At 66.0% G+C, this 13,575-nt stretch overlaps 1 protein-coding gene across 2 annotated transcripts; it reads left to right on the forward strand.

Moving 5' to 3' along the window:
- Window positions 1-3,614: 3,614 nt before the first annotated feature.
- Window positions 3,615-13,302, forward strand: LOC134509499 (fibroin heavy chain-like). Of its 2 annotated transcripts, XM_063322044.1 has the most exons (8): window positions 3,615-3,823; window positions 5,658-5,809; window positions 5,902-6,004; window positions 6,533-6,779; window positions 7,305-7,414; window positions 7,896-8,028; window positions 8,370-10,807; window positions 11,282-13,302. In XM_063322044.1, exons 1-8 carry the CDS (start codon window positions 3,649-3,651, stop codon window positions 11,308-11,310), a joined length of 3,387 nt encoding a protein of 1,128 aa, XP_063178114.1. In that variant the 5' UTR covers window positions 3,615-3,648; the 3' UTR covers window positions 11,311-13,302. The 2 variants fall into 2 exon arrangements, with proteins under 2 accessions (XP_063178114.1, XP_063178113.1); XM_063322043.1 differs by lacking the exon at window positions 3,615-3,823 and having other exon boundaries at window positions 5,445-5,809.
- The last annotated feature ends 273 nt before the right edge of the window (window positions 13,303-13,575 follow it).

The raw sequence follows: 13,575 nt of genomic DNA on the forward strand, positions 1-13,575 counted from the left end.
CCTTCACCTTCATCCTCCTTTGACCCTCCTCATCCTCACCCCCCCCTTCCTCCCCGTGCTCCTTCATCCTCATCTTCGTCCTTCATCCCTCCTCATCCTCACCCCCTTCTTTCCCATCCTCCCCCTCCTTCCTCCCCATCTTCATCCTCCTTCCCTCCCTCCTCATCCTCACCCCCCCTTCCTCCCCATGCTTCTTCGTCCTTTGTCCCTCCTCTTCCTCCTCCTTCATCTTCATCCCCCTCCTCACCCCCATCTTTCCCATCCTCCCCCATCTTCATCCTCCTTCCTCCCTCCTCATCCTCACCCCCCCCTTTTTGCCGTCCTCTTCCTCATCTTCCTCCTCCTCCCTCTTCATCCACCTTCCTCCCTCCTCATCCTCACCCCCCCTTCCTCCCCATGCCCCTTCATCCTCATCTTCGTCCTTCATCCCTTCTCGTCCTCCATCTTCCTCATCCTCACCCCCTTCTTTCCCATCCTCCCCTTGCTTCTTCCCCATCTTCATCCTCCTTTGACCCTCCTCATCATCACCCCCTCCGTCCTCCCCGTGCTCCTTCATCCTCATCTTCGTCCTTCATCCCTCCTCGTCATCACCCCCCCTTTCACCGTCCTCTTCCTCCTCCTTCACCTTCATCCTCCTTTGACCCTCCTCATCCTCACCCCCCCTTCCTCCCCGTGCTCCTTCATCCTCATCCTTCATCCCTCCTCATCCTCACCCCCTTCTTTCCCATCCTTCCGCCTCCTTCCTCCCCATCTTCATCCTCCTTCCCTCCCTCCTCATCCTCACCCCCCCTTTCTCCTTCATCCCCATCTTCATCCCTTCCTTCGTCCCCGTTTCCATCCTCCTTCCCCCCCCCACGTTGCGGCTCCGCCGTTGCCATGGAAACCCGCCCCCAGCGGCCGCGGCGGGGGGGGGGACCCAGGCGCCCGGGGGGGGGAACGGGACACCCACGGCCAGGACTCCCCCCCCCCCGCCCCCCCCTTCGCTGGGAAACCCAGGCGTGGGGGGGACCCAGGCGTTCGGGTTCCCCCCCCCCCCCCCCCCCCCAAGAGGGACCCAGGCGTCCGAGACCCCCCCCCCAAAGCGTTCGAGACCCCCCCGCCCAGAGGGTACCGAGGCGTCCGAGCCCCCCCATCCCCCCCAGAGGGGACCCAGGCACCTGAGCCCCCCCCTAAGGCGTTTGGACCCCCCCCCCCCCAGAGTAGACCCAAGCCGTCCGAGTTCCCCCCCCCCGCCCCAGACGCTCGCACCGCCCCCCCCAGAGGGGACCCAGGCGTCCAATTCCGCCCCCCCCGCCCAGAGCGTCCCAGGCGTCCGACCCCCTCCAAGGCGTCTGACCCCCCCCAGACGTCCGGATCCCCCCCCCCACCTTCCAGAGGGGACCCAGGCGTCCGAGTCCCCCCCCCGCTTCACCCCCCCGCCCAGAGAGGACCCAGGCGTCCGGGCCCGCCCCTCCCCGCCGCTATTTTTAGCCCCCCGGTGCCTATTTTTAGCGCAGCGACTTCAGCGCCCAAATTTGGCAGCGGCGGAGCCCGGGCGGGGGAGGGGAACCGCGGCGGGGGGCGGGGCCAAGCTCCGGGGGCGCCCACGAAAGCGGGGGGGGGGGGGGGGGGGGGGAAGGGGGAGAAGGGGGTTCCCAAACACTCGTGCCCCCCCCCTCCCCACCACCCTCCCCACCCCAACCCCGAACGCCTGGTTCCCCCCCCTCGGCCACGATGACATGCAACCCCCTCCCTCCCTTGACACCACCCCCCCCTTGACACCCCACCCCCGTCCATCTGTCCGTCCCTCTGTCGACCCCCCACCCCGCACCCAACCCTCTCCCCCCCCCATTGACACCCCCCCACCCCCAATTGGCTCCTCCGTCCCTCTTCCCGCCCCCCCCCCCCCCCCCCGCCGTTGACCCACCGTTGGCTCCTCCAACCTACCGTTGACCCGTCCCTCTGTCCGTCCGGCCATTGAGCCCCCCCCACCCCACCCTTGACCCTTCCTCCAGCCCCCCCTTGATGCCTCCAGCCCCCCATTGACCCCTCCATCCCCCCGTTGGTTCCTCCACCCCCCCAATGGCCCCTCCATCCCCCCCATTGACCCTTCCATCCCCCCATTGACCCCTCCATCCCCCCGTTGGTTCCTCCACCCCCCCAATGGCCCCTCCATCCCCCCGTTGGTTCCTCCACCCCCCCAATGGCCCCTCCATCCCCCCGTTGGTTCCTCCATCCCCCCGTTGGTTCCTCCACCCCCTCAATGGCCCCTCCATCCCCCCATTGATGCCTCTATCCCCCCATTGACCCCTCCGTCCCCTCGTTGGCACCTCGATCCCTCTGTTGACCCTTTCAGCCTCCCATTGATGCCTCCATCCCCCCTTTGATGCCTCCATCCACCCCTCCGTTGATCCCTCCACCGATGCCTCCACCCCTTCAGCCCCTCCATCGTCCCCATTGGCTATTCCAGCCCCCTGTTGACCCTCCAGCCATTCCTCCATCCCTCCGTTGACCCCCTCTGTCCATCCCTTCAGCCCCTTCCTCCCCCCGTTGGCCCCTCCAACACCCTGTTGACCCTCCAGCCATTCCTCCATCCCTTGAGCCCTTCCATCCCCGCTACTGGCCCCTCCACCCTCTCCATTGACCTCTCCATTCATACCTCCATTATTTTGTTGACCCCTCCATCAATGCCTCCATCCCTTGAGCTCCTCAGTCCCCCCATTGACCCTCTCCATTGTCCCATTGCCCCTCTTCATCCCCTGTTGACCCTCTCCATCCTCCATTGACCCTCTCCATCTCCGTGTTGACCCTCCCCATCCCCTCTTAACCCTCTCCATTCCCTGTTGACTCTCTCCATCCCTTGTTGACCCTCCCCATCCCCTCTTAACCCTCTCCATTCCCTGTTGACCCTCTCCATCCCTTGTTGACTCTCTCTGTCCCCTCTTGACCGTCTCCATTCCCCGTTGCCCCTCTCCATTGCCCCAGTGACTCTCTCCATCCACTGTTAACACTTTCCATTCCACGTTGACCCTCTCCATATCCCTGTTGCCCTCTCCATCGCCCTGTTGACCCCCTCCATCTCCCCGTTGCCCCTCTCCATCTCCTGTTGACTGTCTCCGTCCCCCGTTAACCCTCTCCATCCTTCCCTCCACCCCTTGAGCCCTTCCATCCCCCTATCGCCCCCCCCAACCCCTCCGTTGACCCTCCGCCCATCTTTCCACCCCTCCCTTGACCCACCAGTGGCTCCCCCACCCCTCCGTTGACCCCTCCATCTGTCTGGCCATCCCCTCCAGCCCCCCTCACCCCTCCATCCCTTGACCCTTCCATCCCTTGAGCCCCCCATTGGCCCCTCCACCCTCCCTTGACTCCCCCAACCCCCTCCCGAGGGGGGGTGTGTCCCGCCCCCCGCCCCTCCCCCGGCCCCGCCCCCCACCGCGCGCCATCTCCTATTTCGGTGCGAAGCCGCCGCGCGCCGCCCCCCCTCCCTCTCCCTCCCCCCGCCCCGCGCCCTGCGCTGCGCCCGCGTCAGCGCTGACGCGGCCGCCCCCCCTCCCCCCGCCATCAACCAGCGAAGGGGCGGGGCGGGGCTAAGGGAGTGACGCGGTGGTGACGTCAGGGCCCGCGCGGTCCATATAAGGGGCGGGCGGGCGGCGCGGCCGCGGCGCGAGGATGCTCCGCTCCACCAAAGGCGCCTCCAAGGCGCGGAGGGACCAGATCAACGCCGAGATCCGCGCCCTGCGAGACCTCCTGCCGCTGCCCGAGGGTGATCGGCCTCGTCTCTCCTACCTGCACGTCATGGCCCTCGCCTGCATCTACACCCGCAAGGGCGCCTGCCTCCGTCCCGGTGGGTCCGCCGGCTTTCGCGGCGTCGGGATGGGGAACGGGGCTGGGAGGGAGCGGTTGGGTCGGGGTGGGTGTAGGGACTGGGATGGGGGTTAGAGCTGGGATGGGGGGAGGAAGCGGTATTGGGATGGCAGGGAGTGTTGGGGTGGGAATGGGCATCGAGATCGGGATGGGAACAGGTTGGGACCAGGTATTGGGACCGGGATGGGACCAGGCATTGGCACTGGGATTGGACAGGGCACTGCCACCGGGATGGGACTGGGCACCGGGATGGGACTGGGCACCAGGTGGGACCGGGTATTGGGATCGGGATGGGACCGGGCACTGGGACTGGGCATTGGCATCGGCATGGGACTGGGCACCGGGATGGGACTGGGCATTGGCATCGGGATGGGACCGGGCACCGGGATGGGACCGGGCATAGGCACAGGACGGGGCATTAGCCCCGATGTGGAACCGGGGAATGGCACCGGGATGGGACTGGCCACCAGCATTAGGACGGGGACAGGGAGCTGTCGGGAGCCGGGGGGACTGGGCTGAGCAGCGAGAGAGGGATGGGACCGGGCTGGGAGCGGGGAACGGGGAGCCGAGACCGGGGCTGGAGGAAAGAGGCGGCAGCGGGACGAGGGTGGGCACCGGGAGAGGGGACAACCAGCCTGGGAACGGGACGGGGACCGGGATGGGGACGGGGACGGGGACGGGGTGGGATCAGCACCGCGGGCGGGGACAGGGAACGCGGTCAGCACCGCGGACAGCGGCGCGCGCGGGGGGTGGCGGGTGTCAGCACCGCGGACAGCGGCGGGGACCGGGACAGGGACCGGGATCGGGGACTGGGATCAAGGACCGGTGATAGGGACCGGGATCAGGGACCATGATCTGGGACCGGGATCACAGACCAGGGACAGGGATCAGGATCGGGGACCGGGACCGGGACAAGCACCAGGATCAGGGACCGGGCTCGGGGACCAGTGATAGGGACCGGGAACCGGGATCAGGGATCGGGGACTGGGACCAGGGATCAGGATCGGGGACCAGTGATAGGGACCAGGATCGGGGATCGGGATCAGGGATCGGGGACCGGGATTGGGGATTGGGATCAGGGACCGGTGGTAGGGACCGGGATCAGGGACCATGATCTGGGACCAGGATCACGGACTAGACACAGGGATCAGGATCGGGGATGGGGACAAGGACCAGGATCAGGGACCGGGCTCGGGGACCGGGCTCGGGGACCAGGATCAGGCACCGGGATCGGGAACCAGGGACAGAGACGGGATCGGGGACTGGGACAGGGATCATGATCAGGGACCAGGGACAGGGATCAGGGTCAGGGACCAGGGACGGAGACCAGGATTGGCGACCGGGACAGGGGCCGGGATCAGGGACCGGGGACAGGGACCGGGATTGGCGACCGGGACAGGGGCCGGGATCAGGGACCGGGGACAGGGACCGGGATCAGGGCTGGGACAGGGGGACCGGGACCGGGACCGGCACCGGTGACAGGTACCGGTGACAGGGACCAGGATCAGGAACCGGGACCAGGACCGAGACCGGGACCAGGGACAGGGATCAGGACTGGGATGAGAGCACCGGGACAGGGACCGGGGATCAGGGACGGGGACAGGGACTGGGGACTCCCATGGGTCCACCTGGGCGATGCTGTGGGTCCTGCCAGGGCTACCACGGGTCCACGTGGGCAAGGCTGTGGGTGCCACCGGTGACTCCATGGGTGGTGCTTTGGGTGCTGGGACCACCTGGGTGCCCCAGGGCTGTGGGGGAACCCTGCGGGCGAGGCGGCGGGTGCTGGCTGGGTGCTGACGTGTGTCCCCATGCAGGCCCAACGCGGGGAGCACCCATGGAGCTGCTGGGGGGGCCGGAACTGGCCGACCTGGTGGCCTCGCTGCCCGGGTTCCTGCTGGCCGTCACCCGCGAGGGGAAGCTGGTCGGCGTCACCGACAACGTCGCGCAGCACCTGGGGCACTCCATGGTGGGCACCTGCACGTGGGGAGGGGGTTGGGTGTCGGGTGGGTGCCGGGTGCTGGGTGCTGATCCTCCCGCCTCCTCTTCCCCCCCATGCAGGTGGACCTGGTGGCACAAGGTGACAGCATCTACGACCTGCTGGATCCAGCTGACCACCCGTTGGTGCGACATCAGCTCAACCTGCCCGGGCCCCCCCAGGCAGGTGGGTGGGGGGTCCTTGGGGGGCAGGGTCTGGGGCAGGGTCCTGGGGGGGGTGGAGAGATGGAGGGATGGAAGGACAGAGGGAAGGATGGATGGAGAGAGGGTTGGAAGGATCAAGGGATGGAGGGATGGATGGATGGGTGCATGGATGGATGGACAGATGGATGGATGGAAGGATGGAAAGACAGATGGATGGACAGATGGATGGATGGACAGATGGATGGATGGAAGGATGGAAAGACAGATGGATGGACAGATGGATGGATGGACAGATGGATGGATGGAAGGATGGAAAGACAGATGGATGGACAGATGGATGGATGGACAGATGGATGGATGGAAGGATGGAAAGACAGATGGATGGACGGATGGATGGATGGATGGATGGATGGATGGATGGATGGATGGATGGATGGATGGAAAGATGGAAGGCTGGCTGGCTGGCTGGAGGGATAGACAGAAGGATGGAGGGATGGATGGAGGGATGGATGGAGGCCAGACAGACCAACGGAGTCCCCCTCTCCCCCAGAGCGCCTCTTCCGCTGCCGCTTCACCACCTCGCGGGCCTCGCGCCGTCCCAGCGCCGGGCGGAAGCTGGTGCTGCTGCGGGGCCGCTTCCAGGCCCCCCCTGGACCCCCCGGGGCTTCTCCGGGGCTTTTCGTCGCCTTCTGCGCCCCACTGGACCCCCCACCCTGGCCCTGCCCCGACTGCCTGCTCCTGCCCGCCTTCCAGAGCCGCCATGCCCGCGACCTCGCCCTGCTCGACGTCTCTGATAGGTGAGGACCCGGGCGTCCGGGAGGGGACCCAGGAGTTGCAGGGGAGACCCAGGCATCCGGGGGGGGGACCCAGGAGTTCAGTGGACCCGGGCGTTTGGGGGTACACAGGTGTTTGGGGGGACCCAGGAGTTGGGGGGCACCCAGGCATCCAGGACCCACGTGTCTGAGGGGACACCAGGCATCTGGGAGGGGACCCAGACGCCCAGGGGGGACCAAGGTGTCCAGGGGGGACCCAGGAGTTCAGGGGGACCCAGGCACTTGGCGGAACCCAGGTATCTGGGGGGACCCAGGTGTCCAGGAGGGACCCAGGTGTCTGAGGGGACACCAGGCATCTGGGAGGGGACGCAGGCGTCCAGGAGGGGACCCAGGAGTTGAGGGGGGACCCAGGCATTTTGGGGACACACTAGGCATCCAGGAGGGACCCAGGTGTCTCAGGGGACACCAGACATCTGGGGTGGGACCCAGGCACCCGAAGAGGGGACCTGGGTGCGGGCAGGTGAGGGACCCTGTCGTGTTGTCCCACAGCGTCCTGATCCACCTGGGCTACGGGCGGGGGGAGCTCCTGGGTCGCTCTTGGTACCGGCTCCTGCACCCTGAGGACCTTGGCCACGTCGCCCGCCAGCACCTCCGCCTCGGTGAGTGTCCCCTGGGGTCTCCCTGTGTCCCTCCCACAACTGTCCCTTGGGTTCCCTGACATCTCCCTGTCCCCACTGGGTCCACTGGGGTCTCCGTGCTCCCCCCTATCTGTCCCCAAAGTCCCCTGGGGTCTTCCTGTCCCCTGACTGTCCCCTGTCCCCAAGGTTGTCCCCCATCACCCTGGGTGTTCCTTGGGTCCCCTGCTGTCACTCTGTGCCCTCCAGCATCCTTGGTGTCCTACGTACCCCCTGGGGTCCTTCAGAGCCCTGTTGACCCCTGTCCCCTTTGACGTCACCCTGTCCCCATCCACCCCAGTTGTCCCTGCTGATGTCCCAATGTCCCCCTCCGCCCCAGTTCTCCCCGTTGACATCCCCCTGTCCCCATCCACCCCAGCTGTCCCTGTTGATGTCCCAATGTCCCCATCCCACCAACCGCCCCCACCTCCCCCCATCCTCACTGATGTCCCCCCTGTCCCCACAGCGGGAGCAGGGGCAGAGGTGCGAGGGGAGCTGGTGACACGGCTGCAGCGCAAGGATGGCCTGGGCTGGACATGGGTCTACGCCCGCCTGCGCCCTGAGGGCCCGGCCCTGCTCGCCCACAACTTCGTCATCAGGTGAGTGGACCCAGGCGTCCGGGTGGCCCCAGCTCACTCCAGGGGACCCGGGCATCTGGGTGGCCCCACATTCTCAGGGCCGGGAGACCCAAGCATCCAGGTGGCCCCAGGGAACCCAGGCATCTGGGAGGTCCCACCAGCCCCAGGGGACCCAAGTGCCCCCTCACCCCCAAGGGAAGCCCAATATTTGGCTACCTTCCACCCCATACGGGACCCAGGCATCCAGGAGCTCCCCACCCCTTATGGGATCTGTGGGTCCCAGCACCCTCCACTCCCCTGGGGGGACCCAGGCATTAAGGGTCACCCCAGGCCGCCCCATAACCCCCTCATTTCTCCCACAGCGAGGCTGAGGCCTGGTGCCTGCGGCAGCAGCTGGCAGCTGAGGCCCCCCCGGGCCCCCCTGAACCCTTCGGCCCCGGCCTTGACTTGCCCGGTGCTGGCATCGGAGCTGGTGGGGACCTGGGTGTCGGCGCCAGTCCCGGCATTGGCCTTGGTGTTGGTCCTGGCGTTGGCTCCAGTGTTGACCTCAGTGTTGGATCCGGGCTTGGAGACGACGTTGGAGCTAATGTTGGTGTCAGCATTGGCCTTGGCCTTGGCGTTGACGTTGGGTGCACCGTTGGAGCCGACGTTGGACATGGTCTTGGAGCCGGCCTTGGGGCCAATGTTGACCCTGGTCTTGGAGCCAACATGGGACCTGGTCTTGACACCAACATGGCGTCTGGTCTTGGAGCTGCTGTCGGACACGGTCTTGGAGGCAATGCTGGAGCCAACGTTGACCCTGGTCTTGGAGCCGGTGTTGGAGTGAATGTTGGATGTGGTCTTGGAGATGGTGTTGGACATGGTCTCGGCACTGATGTCGGTGGCGGAGTTGGGATTGGTGTGGGAGCCGGCATCAGAGTCAATGTTGGCCTTGGCGTGGCAGCCGGTGCCAGTGCCGATGTTGGCCCCAACCTGGGGGCTGATATTGGAGCTGCTCTCGGAGCCGGTGCCAGAGATGACATTGGAGCTGGTCTCCAAGCCAATGGTGGAGTAGACGTTGGCCCCAGTCTCGGAGCTGGCGTCGCACTCAGCGTCGGGGCCAACATTGGACCTGGTCTCGGTGGTGGTGTCAGAGCCAGCGTTGGGCTTGGCATTGGGGCTGTTGGCCCCGCTCTTCCATCTGATGTTGGTGCCGGTGTTGGAGTCGCCGTTGGTGCCAGCGTTGGAGCCAACCTAGGTGCTGGAGTTGGCACCGGTGTCGGAGTTGGCCTTGGAGCCAACGTTGGAGCCAACGTTGGCTCCAGTCTTGGATCCTCTGTTGGACTTGGCCTTGGAGCTGCTCTTGGAGCCAACGTTGGCTCCACTCTTTCATCTGGTGTTGGACCTGGTGTTGGACTTGCCGTTGGAGCTGCTGTTGGAGCTGGCGTTGGCTCTTCTCTTGGATCTGGTGTTGGACTTGCCATTGGAGCTGGTGTTGGAGCCAACGTTGGCTCTTCTCTTGGATCCAGTGTTGGACTTGCCATCGGAGCTGGTGTTGGAGCCAACGTTGGCTCTTCTCTTGGATCCGGTGTTGGACTTGCCGTCGGAGCTGGTGTTGGAGCCAACGTTGGTGCTGCTCTTGGATCTGATGTTGACGTTGGTGTTGGACTTGGTGTTGGAACCAACGTTGGCTCTGCTCTTGCATCTGATGTAGGATCCGGCGTTGGACTTGGCATTGGAGCTGCTGTTGGAGCCAACATTGGTGCCAGTGTTGGCTCCGGTCTTGGATCTGGCGTTGGACTTGGCCTGGGAGCCAACGTTGGCTCCACCGTTGGCTCAGCTCCTGGATCTGATGTTGGTGCCGGCATCGGACTTGCTGTCGGAGCCAGCGTTGGAGCCAGCAGTGGCTCTGCCCTTGGATTCGCTGTTGGAGCCGCGCTTGGTGCCAATGTCGGCTCCGGGCTTGGTCCCGACATCGGCACCTCTGTTGGACTCAGCCTTGGAGCCAACATGGGAGCCAACATTGACTCCACCCTTGGAACCGGCGTTGATGCTGCCATTGGACTTGGCGTGGGAGCCACTATTGGATCCGGTGTTGGATCTGGCGTTGGACTTGGTGCTGGAGCTGCCGTTGGAGCCAGCGCTGGCTCTACCCTTGGATCCACCATTGGCCTTGGCCCCAGCCTTGACCCTACTCTTGGATCCGGTGTTGGCCTCAGTGTTGGAGCTGCTGTTGGAGCCAACGGTGGCACCGGACTCGGCACTGGACTCGGCCTTGGGGCCAACCTCACCCCCAGCATCGGCTCCTCCTTGGGCCCCGCCATCGGCGCCACCCTTGGAGCCACCAGCAGAGCCAACGCCGCTGTGGGTTTGGCCGTAGGCGCCCGCCTGGTGCCGGGCCTGGGGGTCCCCGAGACGCCAGGGGGAGCCACCGAGACCTGGACACCCCCCTACACCCCCCGGCAAGCTCCGCCCTTCGCCTTCGGCCCCCCGGAACCCCCCGAAGCAGCCACCGAAAAATTACCGCCGAGTCCTGAGAGTCCCGGGGGGCTCCCGGGTGGGACCCCCGGGTCCCTCCTCACCCCCGAGACGTCACCGCCCCCACCCCCGCCGGCACCCCCCGGCCCAGCTTTGCGTCGCCTGCTCCAAGGATTGGCCGCCGCCGCCGCCACCACCACCACCGGCGTCAACCGCGGGGGACCCAGGCGTTCGGGGGGGACCCCCAGCCCCCGCCCGCCCCCCCCGCCCCGGTCGCCCCGCGACCCCTTCGCTGAGTTGTATCAACTCCCCCAAAGCCGCCTCCAGGACGCCTTCCGCCAAGGTAGGGGGTCCGGGCGCCTTGGTCCCTTTTTCGGGGGGGGGGGGCACCCATGGGGATGGGGGGGGGTGGGGTGGTGGAGTGGTGGGGGGGTGACCCCTGGGGTGGGGAGGGCGGCCGGATGCCTGGGTCCCGTCATAGGGGGGTGTCATGGTCCCCAGTGGGGTTGCGGGGGGGGGAAGGGGGGGGGGGGGAAGTCAGGGGGCCTGGACGCCTGGGTCCCTTTTGGGGGGGGGGCACCCATGGGGTGGGGGGGTGACCCCTGGGGTGGGGAGGGCGGCCGGATGCCTGGGTCTCATTTTAGGGGGGTGTCTGCGTCCCCGGCGGGGTGGGGGGTGGTGGTGGTGGGGGGTGAAATTGGGGGTCCCAGATGCCTGGGTCCCTCGGGTGGGGACCGGGGGGTGGCGGGGGGGGGGGGTTGGTAGCCCGGACATTGGGTCCCTGACATGTGTGTCCCCCCCCCTCGCTCCCCCGCAGCCGGAAGCCAGCGCGCCCCGTCCTTCTGAACTAAGTCTGTGACGCGACTTGCCCCCAGTATGGCATATTGTCATTGTCACCCCGGCCCGGTGCCACCGTCCCCCAGGCCCCGGCCGTGTCCCCTTTCCCCCCCCACCGCCGCCCCCCCCCGGGGCCTTTCGTGCTAATTTAACTCGTAACGAGTCTCTAAGGTAATTGGGGGGGGGCTGGTGGCCTCCCCCCTCCCCCAGCCCGGACGCCTGGGTCCCCATCCCCTGTTGTCCCCAAACACCCCCACCCCCCCCCCCAACTCTGGGACCTGTCCCCAAATTTTGTGTCAGTGGGTGGCTTGGACCCACCTGTAGGAGCCACCCCCAAAGTGTCCCCATCCCTTGTCACCCACCTTGTCCCTGTCACCCACCCTGTCCTCGTGTCCCTGGGGTCTGCGTTTTTGGCAGAGTCCCCCCCAAAAGCGTGTGTGTGTCACCCCCAATGTCCCCAACCCAAGGGACCGAGACACGATGTGGCTTGATGTCCCCAACGACCCTGACCCGAGTGATGGGGACATCGTAGCTTGACGGCCCGATGACCCCAATGTCCCCAACTCATGGGGCTGAGGCACAATGTGGCTCAATGTCCCCAGTGTCCCCAACCCAAAGGATGGAGACACACCATGGCCCGATGTCCCCAGTGTCCCCAACCCAAAGGATGGAGACACACCATGGCCCGATGTCCCCAGTGTCCCCAACCCAAAGGATGGAGACACGCCGTGGCCCGATGTCCCCAGTGTCCCCAACCCAAAGGATGGAGACACGCCATGGCCTGATGTCCCCAATGTCCCCAAAGTGGGGATGTGGGCACCCATTGCCCCAAGCCATGGGGGCATGGCTCGATGTCCCCAGTGTCCCGAAGGCCCTCAAGTCCCTCGAGGGACTGTGAGATGTCATGGCCTGATGTCCCCAATGTCCCCAACTTGAGTGACATTGTGGCTCAGTGTCCCCAGTGACCCCAACATCCCCAGTGCCCCTGACATCCCCAGTGTCCCCAATGTCCCCAAGGTCCCTGATGTCCCCAACATCCCTAATGTCCCCAACGTCCCTGATGTCCCCAACGTCCCCGATGTCCCCAACGTCCCCCACCCAAGACATCGAGACACGTCGCAGCGCGATGTCACCGAGCCTGAGGGACTGAGACTCATCACAACTCGATGTCCCCAACGTCCCCGAGGGACCTCATCACTGCTGTGACCCAAAGGACCGAGACCTGGCACAGCTCAGTGTCCCCAGAGTGTCCCCGAAGGATGTGGACACCACCTGAAAGGACTGAGACATGTCACAGCCCAATGTCCCCAAGGGACACGGGCACCTCGTCGTCACCTCGGCTGGAGGGACTGAGACACATTGTGGCTTGATGTCCCCAATGTCCCCAAGGGACTTGGGACCTCGTCATTGCCTTGGATCAACAGACTGAGACACATCATAGCCTGATGTCCCCAATGTCCCCAACCCAAAGGACTGAGACCTGTTGTGGCCCGATGTCCCCAACATTTCCGATGTCCCCAAAGGATGTGGGACATCGTCATCGTCCTGGATCAAGGGATGGAGACCCACCACAGCCCGATGTCCCCAGTGTCTCCATTGTCCTTGAAGGAGGTGGGACACTGTCACCACCCTGGCTCGAGGGACAGACACCCACCACGGCCAGATGTCCCCAACGCCCCCGATGTCCCCAAAGGATGTGGGACATCGTCACCGCCCCAGCTCAAGGGACTGAGACCCATCACAGCCTGATGTCCCCAATGTCCCCCTGGTGTCCCCAACATCCCTCGTGTCCCCAGGGGCTGTGGGACATTGTCATCGCTCTTGACTCAAGGGATGGAGACCCACCACAGCCTGAAGTCCCCCATGTCCCCACCGTGAGGGACTGGCCCCCATTGGCCCCCATGTCCCCACCCAAGGGACTGAGACACGTGGTGGCCCCACAGCCCCCACCTCCCTCCCCGATGTCCCCAACGTCCCCTGGAGGCGCCGCTGCCACCGACACCCCCCCCCCCCCCGCCCCCCGGCAATAAAGTGGCCCCCAACATCCCTGCGCCCGCGGCAGCTTCTTTCCAGGGACCCAGAGGTCGGGGGGGGGGCAGGAGTTTTGGGGGGGGACCCAGGAGTTTGGGGGGACCCAGGAGTTTGGGGGGGACCCAAACATCCGGGGGGGGGGGGGCAGAGGAATTCGGGAGGGGGGGGGGCAGGAGTTTTGGGGGGGACCCGGGAATTTTGGGGGGGAACCCAGGAGTTTGGGGGGGACCCAAACATCCGGGG

The sequence above is a fragment of the Chroicocephalus ridibundus genome, unplaced genomic scaffold (genome assembly GCF_963924245.1).
Source record: "Chroicocephalus ridibundus unplaced genomic scaffold, bChrRid1.1 SCAFFOLD_806, whole genome shotgun sequence".
In the NCBI taxonomy this organism is placed as follows: domain Eukaryota; kingdom Metazoa; phylum Chordata; class Aves; order Charadriiformes; family Laridae; genus Chroicocephalus; species Chroicocephalus ridibundus.

Coding starts and splice junctions, on each gene's coding strand:
- LOC134509499 (XM_063322043.1), top strand. CDS start 5,462: ATGGGTCCACCTGGGCGATGCTGTGGGTCCTGCCAGGGCTACCACGGG. Junction 5,810..5,901: donor AGCACCTGGGGCACTCCATG/GTGGGCACCTGC, acceptor CCCCCCATGCAG/GTGGACCTGGTGGCACAAGG. Junction 8,029..8,369: donor GCCCACAACTTCGTCATCAG/GTGAGTGGACCC, acceptor TTTCTCCCACAG/CGAGGCTGAGGCCTGGTGCC.